The sequence below is a fragment of the Barbus barbus genome, assembly GCF_936440315.1.
Source record: "Barbus barbus genome assembly, chromosome: 7".
NCBI classification, from domain to species: domain Eukaryota; kingdom Metazoa; phylum Chordata; class Actinopteri; order Cypriniformes; family Cyprinidae; genus Barbus; species Barbus barbus.
Window position 1 is genome coordinate 4,530,513 of NC_136735.1, and position 19,616 is coordinate 4,550,128.

At 37.4% G+C, this 19,616-nt stretch overlaps 1 protein-coding gene and 1 long non-coding RNA gene across 3 annotated transcripts; one reads left to right on the forward strand and one right to left on the reverse strand.

The window, feature by feature from the left end:
* Window positions 1–756: 756 nt before the first annotated feature.
* Window positions 757–15,805, forward strand: LOC306872972 (DENN domain-containing protein 1B-like). 2 transcript variants are annotated; one of them, XM_079421946.1, is made up of 23 exons: window positions 775–919; window positions 1,889–1,953; window positions 2,335–2,378; window positions 3,400–3,449; window positions 3,541–3,660; window positions 3,881–3,950; window positions 4,036–4,116; window positions 4,199–4,273; window positions 4,566–4,619; window positions 5,391–5,501; window positions 6,282–6,382; window positions 7,237–7,282; window positions 7,367–7,468; window positions 7,543–7,668; window positions 7,751–7,852; window positions 9,009–9,102; window positions 9,187–9,227; window positions 9,782–9,832; window positions 10,180–10,227; window positions 10,338–10,457; window positions 11,115–11,206; window positions 11,293–11,500; window positions 12,432–15,805. In XM_079421946.1, the coding sequence occupies exons 1-23, from the start codon at window positions 903–905 to the stop codon at window positions 13,167–13,169; spliced, it is 2,556 nt and encodes an 851-aa protein (XP_079278072.1). In that variant the 5' UTR covers window positions 775–902; the 3' UTR covers window positions 13,170–15,805. The 2 variants fall into 2 exon arrangements, with proteins under 2 accessions (XP_079278073.1, XP_079278072.1); XM_079421947.1 differs by lacking the exon at window positions 4,199–4,273 and having other exon boundaries at window positions 757–919; window positions 12,432–15,049.
* On the reverse strand, window positions 15,776–17,838 carry LOC306873005. Its single transcript, XR_013784445.1, has 4 exons — window positions 17,377–17,838; window positions 16,814–16,904; window positions 16,281–16,338; window positions 15,776–16,154 (listed from the first exon to the last, which is right to left on the reverse strand). It is a non-coding gene; the product is annotated as an uncharacterized lncRNA (long non-coding RNA).
* Window positions 17,839–19,616: the final 1,778 nt, after the last annotated feature.

The following is a 19,616-nucleotide window of genomic DNA, read 5'->3' on the forward strand; positions in this document are numbered from 1 at the left end:
AAAAACACAGACGTGGCAGATTCGGACGGGATTAAAATCAACAAGTACGTCTGATAAACACAAATTTCTCTAACGACCCCCTGTAAAACTAGTCCCATCCGAATAGGGCTTAAGAGAGAGAGCGCAAATACATTTTACATTTATTAATTTAGCTGACGCTTTTATCCAAAGCGACTTACAATTGCTATATATGTCAGAGGTTGCACGCCTCTGGAGCAACTAGGGGTTAAGTGTCTTGCTCAGGGACACATTGGTGTCTCACAGTGGATTCGAACCCGGGTCTCTCACACCAAAGGCATCTTATCCACTGCGCCACCCCACCACACCACAAATACATGAGCAATGATGATGAGAGCATACAAGCAGAGTGATAAGAAAACCTCTAACATGTGTTTATGTGTTTTCAACCATCACTAGGTGAAAGTGTGAGTTTAGTCTATACAGTATGAATGAACATACATTAGTGACAGGCCAGTTAAAAAATAATATAAAAGTGTAAGAACAACATAGAATAAATCTATATGAAACATAATAAAAGTCTATGTTACATATAAAAATAAGTGAGCATAATTCAAATGAAAACATTTCTGAAACGATTCAACCAAAAATTAGACTTGATCTACCAAAGGGCAAAATATTGTACTTCTTATTGAGAAAATGAGATTAAAAAGTAAATATTATAGTGTCAATAGGCCGGCAAACGTCATGTAGGTCACACACCACACAAAAAGATCAGGAAGTGCTGTCTTAAGTTCTGTGCTAGTTGGCGGAACTGCCTGTTTGATGTGAGGATGTGTGTGTGCAGAAGTGTGTGTGTCGATGCACGTTAATAAAGGATCTAATGACTTTGGTCTGCTAACGTCTTGAACACCCCCGAATGGGCCCCAACATTCAAGTGCATCATGGGCTCCAGGATAAAGTAAGAATCTCTCAGTTTGTCTGCCGATTTCTCTCTATTTGCTCACTTTGCGGTCTGCTGCTTACTTCCTCTTCCTCGCTCTGTCGTTCTCAGATGCAAGTCTTTCTATCATGTCACAATTCAATGAATAAACTCAAAAACCAACATTTGGAGAGTTTTAAGTTGACATCTGCAGGAGAACAGATGGAGAGTTTGCACACAGAAGCACCATCTCTCCATGCTTCATTTCAGCTGGCTTGCGAAAATGCATAGCATCCTCAAAATTTCTTTAAGTCTGAATGTCACTGAATTAGAAAAACATTAGATCAAGTACCTCAATGCACTTTTCTTCATCAGTACTTAAGTCTTGATGTGTTTGAATCAGCTGCTGTTCTGGTCATTTTAGTAGATGTTTTAGAAGTGACTTCTCAAGTTCACGCAGGTGTGGACAATCACATTAACTATCGACATGTAGCCATCTTCAACACTACGTCTATTGGTTTCTCATAAAGAATGCGATTTATTACAACTCAATTGCAAATGGAGTCCGATTTTCTCCTGAGAAACAACAGATCTGCCAAAACCGGCAATTAAAGATCTCAATTTGAACATTTCTAAACACATTCTTGATATTTTGTCATTTAAAAATCTCCTTTGATTGGTTTTAGCAGACAAACATTCTGTTGGGATCATTATATTTGCATAATTCTATTTTAGACAGACATCTAAACTCATAACTGGAAATATTTTCTGTTGATACGCTTCTTCTAATTTAGTAGTCAACCACATCCTGCTCCACCAATGAAGCGCCTTATTAAGATCTTGTGAGAAGACCAGCAGAAAATGATTCAGAGCCGATCATGTTCAGTCGCTGGTCATTCTTAAAGGGTTAATGCTTCACACATCAGATGAGCGTAATGCTTTTCTGGTGGAATTTTAGTGGCAGTTCTGTTATGATGACTGTTTTGATCATGGTTTTGTTGTTCTCAGAGAAAACCCTGAAAAAACGTTCTACTGGTTCTTTCAAGCCTCGTGTCCAATTGCCAGAGATAAAGGTGAGTACCACACCCACACACGCACTGACTAACTGATGTAATAAACACAGTCTCTTCTGAGAATGGCTCTTCCTGTCACATGACTGAACTAGAAAAACCACACAGCAGGGCAGATACACGCTCATCAGAATGAGAAATGTGAGAGGAACTAGTTAGAAGGCTGTGATCTGCTAATGGGTGAACACACTGAGAGTCTGAGGAGAGATGGGGCTGACTGGGTTGAGCTGGTTCTAGATGAGGTCTGGCTGTATAGAACCAGGCTGAGCCGGACTGGTTACCCTGCGTGGCTAACTTTGACCTGACTTTTAACCACATCCTCTACTTGAAAAATGAACTGATGTGATGGACTTGCGTGTATGTGTGTGTTTTCTATTTGAGTAGATCCTGATGTGCTGTTTCAGTTCCCTGAAGACTTTAATGATGAGGTTAGTACTCAAGGACCACTGTGGCTCTTTCCTTCTGTTTTCATTTATCGATTTGCATTATTTGTATTTAAATTTATTTAAAACTTCTTTAAAAAAGAGAAACACTGCATAAATAAATAGTTGCATGAACAAATAGATGCACAAATAAATGCAGCCTCTGCTTAACACGATGTAATAGCTACATTTTAATAATATATATATATAAAATCACAAATAAATAATTGCATAATTAAATGCATGATTAAAACAAACAAATGCATCACTAAATAAATTAAATAGCCTACATATACATACACATATACCAGTCTCTAGTGTGTACTATATACACAGGTATACAGTAGTCAACATTTGAAGTGGATCAAAAAAGTTGACCAATGTTGTCCTAAGATGAGAATGCATCTTTCATCAAAATATAATAACCATTTACACTTCTGCAGCAAATTTGCTTTTCTAACAATGGCATTGCAGGGCACCTGGCATGAATGTCAATCAAGTGTCAAATAATATTATTACAGGGAACAGTATACAGACATTGTCTTAGCCTTTCTAAATTGCTGTCAACAGTGATAACAGTAATTTAACACATATTAATATAAATATAATTGAGTTTAGGACAATAAATAAGGACAGATTTGAAATAGAGAAACACTGGAGGGTGAATCTGACCTTCAGTCTCCACATTCGTCTGTAGTGTCCACAATCAAAAACTCACATTCTGGTTTCTTTCTGTTTACTTCAGAAATAGCTCACATTATGCAAGTAAAATGGCTTGGGAATATAAAGCAATATTGGCACAGATATTGATTTTGAGGTGGCTTATCAGCAGGTGCACTCTGCAAACGGTTCTTTATAGTGAAAAAAAAAAGGTTCTTTAGATTTTTTTTTTTAATGTCCTTGTAAATGTAAAAACAGTTCCTTTAGGAACTGTTCACTGAAAGGTTCTTTGGTTCTTCAATAGCACTGCCGTGAAAGCCTTGTTTTGGAACCTGTATTTGATGGTGTTTCTTCTATTCTCACACAGGAGTCTCTGCAGTCCTTGCCTTGCTTCTGCTTCCCTTATGACATAGAGAGGTGAAAATCATTCATTCGTTATTAAAGATGGATGCTCAAGCATTTTTACCTGTTATGACTGATTAACTGTGGCTGATCGGTTGGTGGACAGGGTGAAGGACACTGTTGCCGTGCAGCACTTCACATTCGTCCTGACCGATCTGGAAGGATGTCAGCGCTTCGGTTTCTGCAGACTCACGTCCAGCTCTCAGACCTGCTTGTGCATCCTCAGGTCTCAAACATGCAAAATACACCCAAAAACAAATGACTGATGATTGATAAAGGCCCTTTTATTCGTTCACAGTCTGCTTCATGAGCACAATCACTTTCACTTTCTCATTATAAGGAGTATGTTATGCTTATAACCTGTTTTTAAGTTTGAATAGTTAGCTGTAACTACACAAAACACAGCTATTTGACCTGACTAAAGTGTGATTTCTCTCTCAACACAGTTATTTGCCCTGGTTTGAGGTCTTCTACAAACTTCTGAATAATCTAGCCGACTACTCAACGAAAGGACAGGTATGATTTTAACAGTCTCCTGATGATCTACATTTAAAAAAGGCATTTATCTAACACCATTGCATTCATTCGAATGCCCTGCCAGACCAATGAGATGAAAGAGCTGCTCTCGGTCCTCTACAAGCACCCCGTGCCTCCGGCCAATGGCTCCATCACGCTGCAGATGGTAAGTGCTTATTGGCTGGTGGAAGTTCCGTTTATGACATCACGTGTGACATCACAATCAGGTTGGTGTGTTCTTCACTGAGGGAGGGAAGCTAATGATTGGACGCACGATGCCTGGCATCTGTGGACACGCCCCTAAAGGGGAGGAGTCAGACAGGGTGAGTCCCTGATCCGCATTAAAACCAGCCGACCGGACTAAACCTTCACTCCAGCATCTAATAAATCCTAATACAGTCCATAATGTGAGACTGAACTAATCCAGCATCCAGAACTAACCCTGGATCTCTAACAACGCTTAACTAAAACACTAATGGATCCTTTTGAAAACATGAATAACAAAGCATTCATCCTAAGAAGAACCTTGAGATCAGACTAACTCCCAGGCATTACTTTCCCATTTTCATGGTATTGACTGTTTATTTTTGTGGAATAATGTTTCTTTTCCATTAGATCCCATACTTCATCGCGCCAGATCCCAAAGCCCTGCCCTCTATTCCAGAGAGTGTGAGTTTTTCCATTGTTTCCATTCAGGTTTTCTTTGTAGGTTTGTGTAGGTTTTATTTGTTTCTTTTTTATTCCTCGGTTCTTACTCACTACTGGTCCAAAAAAAAAAAAAAAAAAGACTTTTAAACGTGCTGCATTTATCTGATCAGAAAATACAGTAATATTATGAAACATTATTACAGTATAAAATTACTTTTTTATTTAAATATTTATTTTAAGGCATCATTTACACATGAATTTTCTGCATCTTTACTCCAGACTTTAGTGTCACGTGATCCTTTAGAATAAAAAAAAAAAACTTGCCCCTTTTAAACTTGCACACTATTCATTTACTAACTGAAAAAAATTGCTTCCATTGTCCTCATCTGTAAGTCACTTTGGATAAAAGCGCCTGCTAAATGACTGAATGTAAATGTAAATTAGTCTCTCACGATTTTCACAAAAATATTAAGCAGCACAACATTTTTTTTTTTTTTTACATTGATAATAGTCAGGAATGTTTCTTGAGCAGCAAATCAGGATATTAGAATGATTTCTGAAGGCTCACGTGACACTAAAGACTGGAGTAATGATGCTGAAAATTCAGCTTTGATCACAGGAATAAATTATATTTATTAAATACAATCATGTTTCACAATGTAACTCTTTATACTGTATTTTTGATGAAATAAATGCAGCCATGGTGAGCAGAAGAGGCTTCTTTTAAAAAAACATGAAAAATCCAAATTTTTCCAAATGTTTGACCGGTATGTATGTCTGTTTGTGTATCAGAGGAACCTGACGGAGCTGGTGGTGGCGGTGGATGTGGGAAACCTGCTGCAGCTCTACGCCAGCATGTTGTTTGAGAGACGGATCCTCATTTACTGCAGCAAACTCAGCACTGTGAGTTCAAGCTTGCCTTTGTGAATCAGAACTGATAACGCTTGGTTCACAAGCGGAAAACTTAAACTCTTGCAACAGTAGGGCATGGCGTTAGCAACACCAAGGTCATGGGTTCGATTCCCAAGGGAATACATGCACTGAAATGCATAACCTTGAATACATTGTAATTCACTTTGGATAAAAACACAATTCCAGTCACTGAAAAGTGTCTATTTAAAAACAACTATTTAATGTGCTTAAAGTGCGCGAGAAAAAAAACTTTGGACCAAGACGCTGCCGACGTCGGCCGACCCCGCAGTCTACTTTCGTCGCCACTAGTTCGTCGGCGTCGGCTTGGTGTGTACCGAACTTTACGCTACAACAAGCACATTGCCTGAATGACCATTTGGTACTGTGAGCAAACACACTGCGGTGTGGTTTTTCACACCAACAAAACAAACTGAAAAATATGGTCAAATGGATTTGTTATCTCGTCTCAACCCCCAGTGTGAAAATGCCTTAACACCTAACCAGGAGTGACACAATGAAACTACACGTGACAAATCACAGTTTTTGTCCCAACCAGCTGCACCACATTGTTTGGTTTATATTCCAAAAACCAATGAAATGTCCACTGATTGGCTGAGAATTTGTCATTTGATGTAGCATGCTCCTCTTTTACTGAGGGCAGATAATTCACTTGACACTAAAAATGTCTTGAGTTGGATCTAGTCAGGAGAGAGCTTCATTAAACATGCAGCAAACGGCAATTAATTGTTTTGTGTGTGTGTGTGTGTTCAGCTGACGGCCTGCATACATGCGTGTAACGGGATGCTGTACCCCATGTACTGGCAGCACATATTCATCCCAGTGCTGCCTCCTCATCTGCTAGACTACTGCTGGTGAGACATGTTATTACATTAAAATAATCTAACAATAAAAGTGCTAGAAACACATAAAATCAAGAAGGCAACTGTACTTATGTTTCTTTTTATCCTTTCTTTATTTATTCTTTTTTTAACAAATTATCATTTATAGTGCTTAACAATGGGGGCCTTTGAATTAAAGGGGTTAAAAACCACCAAGGCTAGAACAATGTCTTCAATAAATAAGAAAAGCTTACAAAAATGACAATTTACTAACAGAAATAAGAATGAAAACTATTAAAGAAAAGACAAGCAGCAGTCTGTGCGAATCAGAATTGATAACATTTAGTTTGATTTGGCTACTAAAACTTTTTGGTTTATCTACAATTAATATTAATTGCATTATTAATGCATTAAAACAATCTACATTAAAGTGCTTAAAAATAAAATAGTTTTTTTAAATTATTTTTATATAATAATTATTTATTGTGCTGAAATGTGTGTGTCACAACACTGAGCTAAAACAATGTTTTAGATCAATAAAAACACCATTAAATATTTAATAACAATCCATATATATATATATATATATATATATACACATAATAAAAACAATACTGAATATCATTTAAAAAAAAATCTTTTTTTGGTTTGGCTACTAATAACAAATTAAAATTAAAGAGTTCAAATAAAAAGAGAGAATGTAAAGAGTTCTCTCATTGTAGGATGAAGTTATGAATAAAACAATTAAAAGAGTGTTTACTAGTGTCAGCCTCAACGAGTGAAATGCTATAAAATATTAGGTCATCAGGTCAATGACTAAAACAGTGCAGATACAACCTGTCCTGTGTGAACGCAGCTTAATTTCATCTCACATTTACCGTTTTTAGCGCACCGATGCCGTACCTCATTGGAATTCACTCCAGCCTGGCAGAGGTACGACACTTCCCTCATCCCATGGTTTTCTTTCACACCGGCACTTAGTCACAAAAACTGTCTCTGTGTGTTTGTGTGTGGCAGAGAGTGAGGAGTGGAGGTCTGGAGGACGTGGTCATACTGAATGTGGACACCAACACCTTGGAGTCGCCCCACGAGGACCTGAAGAAGATCCCGGCCGACGTGGTGAGACTCTTTGACTCCTCGCAGATCTCGGACTCAAGAAGGATGAAGGTTTACGGTGAACTCTGTTGTTGCAGGTGGCGGGACTGAAGGTCAGGCTGAAGAGACAGGCAGCCTCTGCTGGGTCAGGGGTCGCGCACGCTTTCCTCCGAGCGCAGGCTCTGCTGTTCGGAGGATACAGGGACGCCTTACAGTCGTCTGCCGTGAGTGATGCACATTCATGTGAAAACTTCTCCTTGAGTTTTATAAACGCTTACTTCAATGCTCCTCTCTCGTATGTTGAAGGAAGGACCAGTGGTGTTCTGCAACGAGCTGTTTCTCAGTCATAAGTCTCAAAGCATGCGGGAGTTTCTGGAGAGCGCGGTTCACCTGCAGTGTTTCAAAGAGGTAACTGCAAACACATAAACACAACATCAGCAGTTATCATGAGGCATGACACTATAGGCAACAGCTTTTTTATTTCATGCAATGTCAATTCAATTGCATGCAACTAACCCTAACTTTATAGTAAGTACCAGTAGCTGATTAATATTATATTGTATTGTAACAAGAACACTAATATAAGCTGAGTGTAAGCTGAACAAATTAGAACTTCATATATGTTTGCGTGTATAAATTAATAAAAATTACAGAAACACAAAATTTCTAAAACTAAGTAAAATTAACATGAAAATTTTGAATTTTTTTTTTTAAATAAAACCTAGTTTAATAATTGTATTTAAAATGAATTCCAAATTATTAAGACTATGCTTCATAAAAAAATAGTATTTCATAATAATAAAATAAAATACAAATCTCCACTTGAGTAGCCCTTATACACAAACTGTCCAGTTTTATTTCTATCTATATTCAGAAGGTTTTTACAGAGGAATGTGTTCATATATCATTCACCTGATTTATATAACTTTTTTTTTATAGTATTTAAAAAGTGGTTAAAAAAGATATTGAAAATCCCTTTATTGAATGCTCATATTTCTGTTCTAGAGATGTATGTAAATTAGCACATTAAATTAGACAATGCATCATTTGCATATTTAAACATTTCAGAAATCTTGTAATACTAAACAATCGTCTTAATGTATGAAGATTAATTAACTGGAGAGGTGTGGTGAAATATATTAGTTAATTCCACCTGTTTTGGAACAGTACAACCAAAAATCACCTACTCAGCCTCATGTCATTCCAAACCCATATGACTTACTATTTCCTGTAGAGGTTTTATTTTTTCATGGAGATGCTCTGAAGAATGTTCATGCTGCTCTTTTTGCACTGAATGAGGTCTGAGGATGTTAAGCTGCAAAAATAGCACCAAAAAAGGTACCCAAATGTGCTTCAAGTCTTCTGAAGTCAAATGATTGCTTGTGTGAAGAAATCATTGACAACTTGAGCATGCACATATTCCAACTTCACATGACTGGTTATAAATATGCAGTGAACCAATGGCATTTAGTGCCTTCCCAGTCTTAAATATGCAGAAAAGCAAATGGCATTTAAGTTGCACGGCTGTACTGTTTCTCCAATTATAATGTCATTTTCTTCTCAGTTTATTGACGGCCGGCTGAAAATGCTGGACCAGGAGGACAAAGAGCCGGATGACGTGTTTGAGGAAGAGGTGCTTCAGTGTGGTGCTTCATCTGGTGCGTGTTTACGTTTGTCACAGAATTAGAGTTGCTTGTTTGGTTGCTCATTTTAACACCCCTTCTGTTGGTGATTCCTCTCAGGTAGCTCTAAACTGCGACGGCAATGGGTGGGAAATTTAAAGGTAGGATATAGTCGCACAGGAACTTTAAACAAGACGCAACTCTGGAAGATAACCATACTACTCTTATGATATCTGCAGTATGCATACAGCCCACACTATTTTCAGTATACACTCATAAAAAATAAAGGTTCTTCACAGCGATGCCATAGAAGAACCATTTTGGTTCCACAAAGAACCATTCATTAAATAACCATTTCTTTCTTACCTTTTTATAATCTGAAGAACCTTCTTTCGCCACAAAGAACCTTTCGTGAAACAGAAAGGTTCTTCAGATGTTAAAGGTTCTTTATGGAACCATTTAGACAAAAAAGGTTGTTCTATGGCATCGTGAAGCACCTTTATTTTTAAACGGATTATGTACAAGTTCTAGTAAAGTAATAGTCAGTTTACAGCAGAGCATGCTTGACCCTCCATTTCCAGTCAGACAAATAAACTAGAATGGACATCGAACATGTTTTTTTTCTTCACATCTCATAATTAAATTAGACTTACAAAAGTTGTTTTTACACAAAATTGGATTAAAAAAAAACAACAACTACTTTGTCTCTCGACAGAAAGGGGGTGGAGCTCTGATTGTGACATGGAAGACTACAGCGAACAAAGCAGTGAGTATTTATACAGTACTGTTCAAAAGTTTGGGGTTCCTAAGATTTTCAAAATACTTTTGAAAGAAGATTCCTCTGCTCACCAAGGCTGCATTTACAGTATTTGATCAAAAATACAGTAAAAAGTACAGTACTATTGTAAAATATAATTACAGTTTCAAATACTGTATGCTGTTATATACAGTAAAATAATGTGAAATATTAGTTTAAAATTTACGTTTTCATACATAACATAAATCGTATGTGTAATATAATTTGTAATGTGCTGTTGTGCATTATTAAATATTACATGAATACGGTTTCAATTTGGATTGTTCTTGCATGACATAATTCTCTTTATATCTCAGACAAAGTATCACAGCAAATTTGGGCTGAAAAACCTCCTGTCATCAAAGGTCAGTTTATATCCCTTATATTGCATATGTTTCCTCTGTGTGTACTAAATATGTGATTTAATGCACATCTGTGTCTGTTTATGTTTAATTGTTGGCATTTTCCCTTTCAGGACCAAAGTGAGCCTCATATGCTACAGAGGGGTGGGTCTGTGTGTGGCACGCACACATATCGCCTCATCCAATCAGACTGCCTTCAGAATCGTCTACCAATCACACAGCACTTTGGCAGGGTGAGTGACACCTGAAGGCATTTAAACTAAACTGTGCAAAAATGATGACGTAAATCTAAACATACTGTATGTTACCGGTTAGAAGTTTGGGGTTGATTTTATGTTTTTGAAAGAAGTATCTTCCGTTTACCAAGGGTGTCTTTATTTGCTTTGAAAAATCAGCAATATTGTATAATATTATTACAATTTCAGAACTGAAGAGAACATAATTTGTGAGCTGTTTTCTGTGTGAATATATTGTAAAAATGTAATTTATTGCTATAAACAAAGCTGAATTTTCAGTGTCTTCAGTGTCACATGATCCTTCAGAAAGCATTATAATATGCTGATTTGCTGCTCAAAAAAAATCTGATTATTATCAATGTTGAAAACAGTTCATATAACAGTTACATAAGTAATTCATATTTTTGTTTGATATATTTTATTTTTTAGGATTCTAGGATGAATAAAACATGTTCAGAAGAACAGCATTTTTGTAAAATAGAAATCTTTTGTAATATTATAAATGCCTTCGCTTTTGATAAAGTATACTGTATACTGGGCTAATTTATATAATTCATGCAGTTTGGCTCCACCTTGTGTTTAACTACAATACAACACTTTACTTTCTAAATATGGTTTGTTTTTCTACACTTTTCATGCTGCTTTGTTTCTCAGTCTCGACCACGCCGACCGACACGCAAGCATCACAGCCACCAGGGCTATGAACAACAGACAGAGGACGACAACAACACCACCTATGAGGACAGGTGAGATGAGAGGACACAGATGCATGGACACCTTGCCTTTTATGTATTTTTTATTTTTTTTTTAAACAATGAATTTCCCTTTCCAGTATAACAGAAAGTCCTGACCAGTGCTCAGGCACCAGCGACTTACAGGAAGATGATGATCTCTCTCTCTTGGCCGACCCGGAGGAGATGGACCTGCTCGGTGAGATCTTCGACACGCTGAGCGCACAGAGCTCCAGAGAGCCAGGTTTACTGTACAGCACACGCAGCCTTGACCTCTTCAGCTCCGACAGCAGTGAATTCATCTCACATGTAAGGCCTGGATCCTCTCACACATTACATCTAAATGGTGCTGGACAGGGTTTCTGACATAACCTGCAACAAACAAGCTGCATTCAAACTTGATTTAATATTAATAGTTTAGCAATTTATGCATTTTTACACTTTGAAATCCTAATTGAGGAAACCATTACCATCTTAAACACTTTCAAAAATTGTATCAGTACCTATAAAATACTCCAAATTTAGCTAAACTTGCCAAAACAGGAAGTACTAAAAGTAAATTACAAATTAATAAAAACTAGTAATCATCTCTAATATATATATATATAAACATGACATATGTGTATACATTTGACAATTATATGTGATTTGCATGGTAATGTACATGACAATGTTAATGTATTTGCGCTTGGTGGAATAGATCTGCTATCGCCAATACATGGACAACATGCTGCTGTGAACATGTAAGGAATATTGGTGCTGCACATATAACATATGAATAACCCCCATAGCATACACGATCACCTCGTAGCAGATCTATTGAGGTGGAGCGTTTCTGAAGTGTGCTGCTACCACTATCAGCTCTGCCCTGTGATAATGATGTCATGTCACATTGAGTTAGATCTTGATTGGACTGCACCATCTAGAATTTCATCCCAGAACTGTGTGTGTGTGTGGAAATCATTGCATTGCTATTCAGCTACAACATACCAAAGGGTTAAATACTTAATGACTAAAATGCAAAGTAATCATTTCACACATATTTAAGGTGAACTGAGAAAATAAAATGGCTTTGCTGCATGAAAACAACATGAACAAGAAAGGCTTCACTAATTAATTGATTTAATGTTGTGTCAGTCTTACCTCACTGCTGTTTTTTGGAAACTTGACAAATAGTCTAACACCGGGAACCTATCGGTGGAAAAAGCCACACACTCTCACCATTTAATTTCTCTTTCAGAAGAGTCTGACCAACCCAAGTCAGGAGAGCCTAAGTCCCTCTTTTGGAAACAGCGGAAGTCTCATGAGCTGGGAGGAGGAGCTAGAGGAGGGGCCTGGTGGTGAGGGGGAGGAGCCTGATGTCCTGATTGACAGGCCAGAAAATGAGCTTAACGAATTAGAGAAGGACTTGACCGAGTTAGGGGAAAATTTGTGCTCAGATCTACAAATTCTAGAAGATGCTTCTCAGGATCCCGAAGTGGGTTCTCAGGAGGAGCAAAAGGACAGCTTGTCGAAAAATGATGGACAAATGAACGGAACAATGGAGGAAAGCTTGGAAACCGAGACAGTAGTTACAGAGAGGACAGAGATGCAACATGACAAAGAAGAAGAACTTCAGAAAGAGCATAAGATGACAAATGACTTGAGCCCAAACGGACCAACAAATGAAGGAATCACCTCTGCCATTTCTCTCAATGTAAAGATAGACAAAAGAGAAGAGCTAGATAAGAAGAGCACTGAACCTCTATCACCAAACATTTTGTCTGCTGTAGCTCTGTTCCAGTCCAAGTCCTCGACTGACTCTTCTGGTTCCCCAGTGTGGGATAAATCTCTAAAAACTCCCATCAGGACCCACAAAATCAATGTGGGACCAATGTCGGGCCTGCAGACTGAAGTACAAAGTGTTTCATCAACACCAGAAGAACAAACCCAGGCTCCCATTAAGGTCTCGGAGCTGAAGAAGAGATTTGAACATTAGATCATCACAAATCAAGCATACTGATACTGAAGAACTTCTTTATATGGTCAATTACAAATCTACATGAAACAACACTTGCACCCCACTTTTTTTTTTTTTTTTGAGGCAACGTTGCTGAGTCAAATACAATTATCCATTGGGTTTTATTTTAATTGGATTGTGAAAGTGTGGCATTCCATACTGAACTTTGAGATTGTGGAAGGTTATTTGGCTCATGTAATTGTTAGTTAGAACTTAAAACTGACATCAGTCAATAAAGTCAATTCAAAGGCAATGCAAGTCATTCCAATTTGGTGGAGGATTATTTTTCCCTTTGGAATAATGTACACTGAATGTGCATTGAAGTAAATCAGGTCGATTTTATCTTTCATTGTAACTAAATGCAGCATGTTATCAAAATAATATGATAAATGCACCAATTCTGACCAATAAAGAAAGTCCAACGCTTTATCCAAATATGTAGGTGCATCTCAATAAATTGGAATGTTGTGAAAAGTAAATTTTTTCTTGGAAGTTATTTCAAAAAGTGAAACGTTCATATATTTTAGATTCATTGCATGTAAATTAAAAAATTTCAGAAGCTTTTTTGTTTTAATTTTGATGATTAGTCAAAAATCAGTATCTCAAAATATTAGAATATTTACATTTGAGTTTCAATTAATGACCATCCCTACAGTATAAATTTCGGGTATCGCTTGTTCTTTGAAACCACAATAATGAGGAAGACTGCTAACTTGGCAATGATCCAGAAGATGAACATTGACACCCTCCACAAAGAGGGTAAGTCACAGAGGGTCATTACTGAAAGGTGTGGCTGTTCACAGAGTGCTGTATCAAAGCATATTAAATACAAAGTTGACTGGAAGGAAGAATTTGGGTAGGAAAAGGTGCACAAGCAACAGGGATGACCGCAAGCTTGAGAATACTGTCAAGCAAAGCTGATTCAAACACTTGTGAGAGCTTCACAAGGAGTGGACTGAAGCTGGAGTCAGTGTATCAAGAGTCACCACGCTCAGACTTCTTCAGGAAAAGGGCTACCAAGCCACTTCTGAACCAGAGACAACGTCAGAAGCGTCTTACCTGGGCTGTGGAGAAAAAGAACTGGACTGTTGCTCAGTGGTCCAAAGTCTTCTTTTCAGATGAAAGTAAATTTTGCATTTCGTTTGGAAATCAAGGTCCCAGAGTCTGGAGGAAGAGTGGAGAGGCACAGAATCCATGTTGCTTGAAGTCCAGTGTGAAGTTTCCACAGTCAGTGATGATTTGGGCTGCCATGTCATCTGCTGGTGTTGGTCCACTGTGTTTTCTGAAGTCCACAGTCAACGCAGCCATCTACCAGGAAATTTTAGAGCACTTTATGCTTCCGTCTGCTGACAAGCTTTATGGAGATGCAGATTTCATTTTCCAGCAGGACTTGGCACCTGGCCACACTGCCAAAGGTACCAAAAGCTGGTTCAATGACCATGGTGTTACTGTGCTTGATTGGCCAGCAAACTCGCCTGACCTGAACCCTATAGAGAATCTATGGGGTATTGTCGAGGAAGATGAGAGACACCAGACCCAACAATGCAGATGACCTGAAGGCTGCTATCAAAGCAACCTGGGCTTCCATTACACCTGAGCAGTGCCACAGGCTGATTGCCTCCATGCCACGCCGCATTGATGCAGTAATTCATGTAAAAGGAGGCCCAACCAAGTATTCAGTACATATACAGTAAATGAGCATACTTATGAACATACTTTCCAGGAGGCCAACAATTTACTAAAAAAAAAAAATGTATTGGTCCTATGAAGTATTCTAATTTGTTGAGATAGTGAATTGGTGGGTTTTTGTTAAATGTGAGCCTAAATCATCACAATTAAAAGAACCAAAGACTTAAACTACTTCAGTCTGTGTGCATTGAATTTATTTAATACACGAGTTTCACAATTTGAGTTGAATTACTGAAATAAATGAACTTTTCCACGACAGTTTAATTTATTGAGATTCACTTGTATTTAATCATTTATAAAAACCTTACCAGAGTGCAAAGCACCAGCTGCTAACTCAGAGCAAATATTGACACAGCCAAAACCAAAAACTCTCGAATGACACGCTCTGACCGGAGCACGAAACTGAGGACAAGGTTGTTTACTCACAGATGCATTTTAATTAATCATCCACTTCATCATGTTATGATCAACATCACTGTTAACATGGATCTGTTACAGACATTATAGAAATGCAAACCTAATACAAAACAACATTTGGCAAAATGCTATATATTTTTCTCTCCACCTCTGAAAAAAACTGCAACATAACATTTGCTTTTGGCCATTTAAAGTATTCAGTATGACAATGGTAAACTATTTTGGAGGTAAAGCTGCCATGTGACTCCTTCACTTTCAAAGTGAGTAAACTTAACATACAGATGACGTAAACAAAGTCAGACTGGTTTGGCTGTCCATGAAAACCATCTGGCTTTTTTTTTTTTACTTTTGATAAATGCACTTCCCAGTGTCTTCAGATATCCCAAGTGTGCTAGCAAAACCTCTTCAGTTGTACCTGAATTGATTTGTCAGCATTAACAGTGCATTGCGATGTGAAAGCATTCTCACATCTCTCTCAAAAATGCCAAATAAATACCCACCACCACTTCAACGGTTCTCCATCCATGACCCTTCACTTGTTTGTCAGGACTGCACATGTGTGTGGTCTCCACATAAATATTGATATTAAGTTATAATGAAAGTTCTGTTTAGGTCTACCCGATGCTGTGGTTTCAGCATCGTTCAGATCAGTCTCTCCTCTTTGGGCAGCGGGAGAGCGAGCCCGGGCCTCTCGGCTCCGTGGTTCTTGGCTTGTTTGCGCTCCTCCGCCCCGGGGTGGTACGACCCCTCCATCTGCTGTCTCTTACGGAAGACGCACGAGAACAGAACCAAGGCCAGAGCCAGCAGGAAAAACACCGACAGGAACAGGCCCGACGCACTCACCGAACTCATGATGCTCTACACATGCGCATGTGAAAACAAACACAGACTGAGAATTAGTGTGTAACAGTGGTCCAAGGGTGTGTCCGTTCAAGAAGACGCAAGATGTGAGTATCAGTGTGTGTGTGTGAGAGAGCAATATACCTGGTTAATTGTGACTACACAGTGGTCATCCTTTTACATTTTGGAAGGGAACTTTAACCTAGTGGAGGAGGAAGATAAAAGCGAGACATGAATTCCTACAGTTCACAAACACATTCACAGATGAGAAGATAATTTCAAAAGAGTCTACTGTTCGGCTGTGGACTGATGGGGTTAATTATTAGTCTGGGAGAACCACACTAACCTACAACTACAAGGACATCCACAAAAACACTTGGGTAAAGATGGGTTTAAATTGGCACATTCAGACTAGTGCATTCAATTACTTTGTTAACCACACTACATTGGGCATTCAGTGGACATTTGCAAGTAAATATGACATTAAAACAATACTTGGCCATTTTGATCGATTGTGGAAAAATCTAGTAGGTTGACAATGATGTAGCTGATTAGAATATTGCACATAAAATTAGAAAGCTATTGAACGCGGAAATGTGTGAATGTGCGAATATAAAACCAACTTTACCCAAGTCCCAAAAACACTTAACACGCAGTTGAACATGAACTGAACTCACCCTCAAGTCGTTCCAAAGCTGTATGGCTTTCAGTAAATTAACTAAACTGGTGTCTTTTCCTCAATCTGAACTATTTTTGACTCTGAAAGATCTGGAAATACAGCACATGATGTTATTTACTAATGTTGTTTCTGTGTCCTTTTGAAGCATGAAACATTCAGTGCTCATTCATTTTCAAAAGTCACAGACATAAATTTTGAGTAAACACCCAAAATGTAAAAAACAAAACAGCATAAAATATTTGTGTCGCTAGCAGAACGGTAGTGACATTTAGATATATATTTTTTAATAATCTATATAAATAATGCTATGTATTATTGTATATTTCTAATGAGTGAAAAAGTCAAAAAGATAACGAAACTATTAAATAACAACTGAAGTATGATGACCACAAGTGGTGTTTTGGAGGTTAATCAACCAACTTGAATCAAAAGTGAATCCTGGCAAATTCATACACAAACACGATTTAGTCTACAAAACTTCTATCAAACATTTCACCTGAGATTTGCAATGAACTATTTCAGATAATAAGAAACAAAGGTTAGGTTTAGACATAAACTTACCTCAGTCATATTACATCCACTGTCTTATATTAAAGTACCATACTGTCATCTGATACCTGCTTCAGCTGTATGGGACTTTCATTACTGATGATCAGTTCTTCACAAATGACTTGTCTTCCGAGTTTGCTATTTTCTGGAGAGCAGCGGCTGGTTGGAGTGAGGTGATCTTTATCAGTCACGGAATGCCGGTGGTGAAGCCGGTTTGACGAGCTGCTTTCAAAACACACAGACGAACAACCATCCGACTGAAAGAGAAACTGAGCTCACCTGAGAAACTGCTGTGATACCCGCGGAGGAACTGCTGGTGTTATTCTTTTTAATCCCAAACAATCAAGACCTCAGCGTCCAAACGAAGAGCGCGAGGCAGACGCATTTGATCCGCGCGTTCATGACGGCAACTCTCGCACCTGCGTCCGGAAGCGCGTCAACTCGCTGTACCTGTTCCTCTCACAAAACTCAGGTGAAACGCGCGCGCAAGAATCTCAACGCCCCCTTTCTTTTCCCAAAGCGCGCGTTCACACTAACGTATCCCTAAATTTCCTACATGATATATACAATAATAATGATATAAAAAAAATTAAACTTGTAACCACAATAAATTTAATTTTAATTTAAAAATGGCTAACACAAAGGAAACATTATATTATGTTGAGAATTACAGTGGCTCGAATAGCACATGTCTGCAAGACGTCTGTTAAAGATCGCTTGATCTGGATCTGCTGTGTACAAAAATCTGACAGATGTCTGATGTTAGTTTTACTTACATTCTAAAACATAAACATCTTAAAGACATCTAATGAACACCTATTGGACATCTGATAGGGAACGTCCTATAGATGTATTGATGACCACACAAACACACACACACACACACACACACACACAAACAAACAAACAAACAAACAAAGTTTGCAGTTTCATCTTTTTCTTTAATGGTTTTAATTGACTATTTTGTATTAGGAGAACCATTGAGCTGTTCTAAATGATAACTTATTTATATTCAATGTCATTAAATGAAAAATATATTAAATTAAAAGTCAAAGTCATTATCATTATAGCAAAACAATTGTTTAATTAGAATTTTTAAATCCTGATAACTTTAGGTGTTTATTTTATGATAATGGCCAGCTGACTGTATATTATATTTTACATATCTGTATGGCTACCCCATTACCCAAAAATACTTGAGGCTGTAAAGGTGCTACAACTGAGTACTGAGTTAAGGGTTTTAATGTTTTTTTATAATTTACTGTGCAAAGTCCTGACCATTTTATTTTTGTTTTGCTTTTTTAAACTTTGATATATATATATATATATATATATATATATATATATATATATATATATATATATATATATATATATATATATAGTTTAAGGTGCATAAAAACATAAAATAGAAATGCTACAGACATTTGTTGAAGATTTTAAACAAAATGTGTCACAATACTCCCCTCTCCCCTACTTACAGTGATGTACTCACTGCAGCAATCTGAGATTAGAATGACACACTTTCTTAATTATCACTAGCATTTATTTTCATGAAATAGTATTAATAATATGTGTGTATGAATTCTAGGGGAAAACTGATGTTGCTAGTCAAGTTAAAATTTATTCAGCAAATCTAATTTCAGTGCAGCTCACATCTTTGGCATATTTTTCATGAAAATGTACTGTTCAATAGTTCTCTGGACCTCTAAAAGATCAATAGAGCAGCTGCCAATTTACCAAAGGTTGAATTTACACAACAAGCACAATCATTTACGGGAAATCAGAATTGCATTGCTGTTAACTCTTCGAGGTCATTTTAAGTCTCTTGTCTGTTCTACAACATTTTGACAACAGTTCTGGTTCTACAGCTTTCTATATACAGAAAGGGAGAGCACACTGAAAGTGTTATTTTATATACAGTAGTTCATTATGGAAAGTTACATGAGTACAGTGCATTTTGTTGACATTTTGTTCAATAAAAAAAATTATAATATGGGAATTTTATTATTTGGAACTTTTGGAATGCAAACAACCAAAACATCTTCATTTAAAACAGACAGTTATGCCTGTAGTTCTGTACATTTGTGAGCTGCAACTATAATAGTCTGGATATGTAATTTCTTGGGTGTGTGTGTGTGTGTGTGCATATGGGATGCAAAATAACATACATACAAAATAATAGTAGGAGACACATATACATGATATTGAGATCCACAGCTTCATCATTTAGGGTTTTTTTTCACACAAAA

Coding starts and splice junctions, on each gene's coding strand:
- LOC306872972 (XM_079421946.1), top strand. Junction 3,450..3,540: donor TTCCCTTATGACATAGAGAG/GTGAAAATCATT, acceptor GTTGGTGGACAG/GGTGAAGGACACTGTTGCCG. Junction 7,853..9,008: donor ACCTGCAGTGTTTCAAAGAG/GTAACTGCAAAC, acceptor TTTTCTTCTCAG/TTTATTGACGGCCGGCTGAA.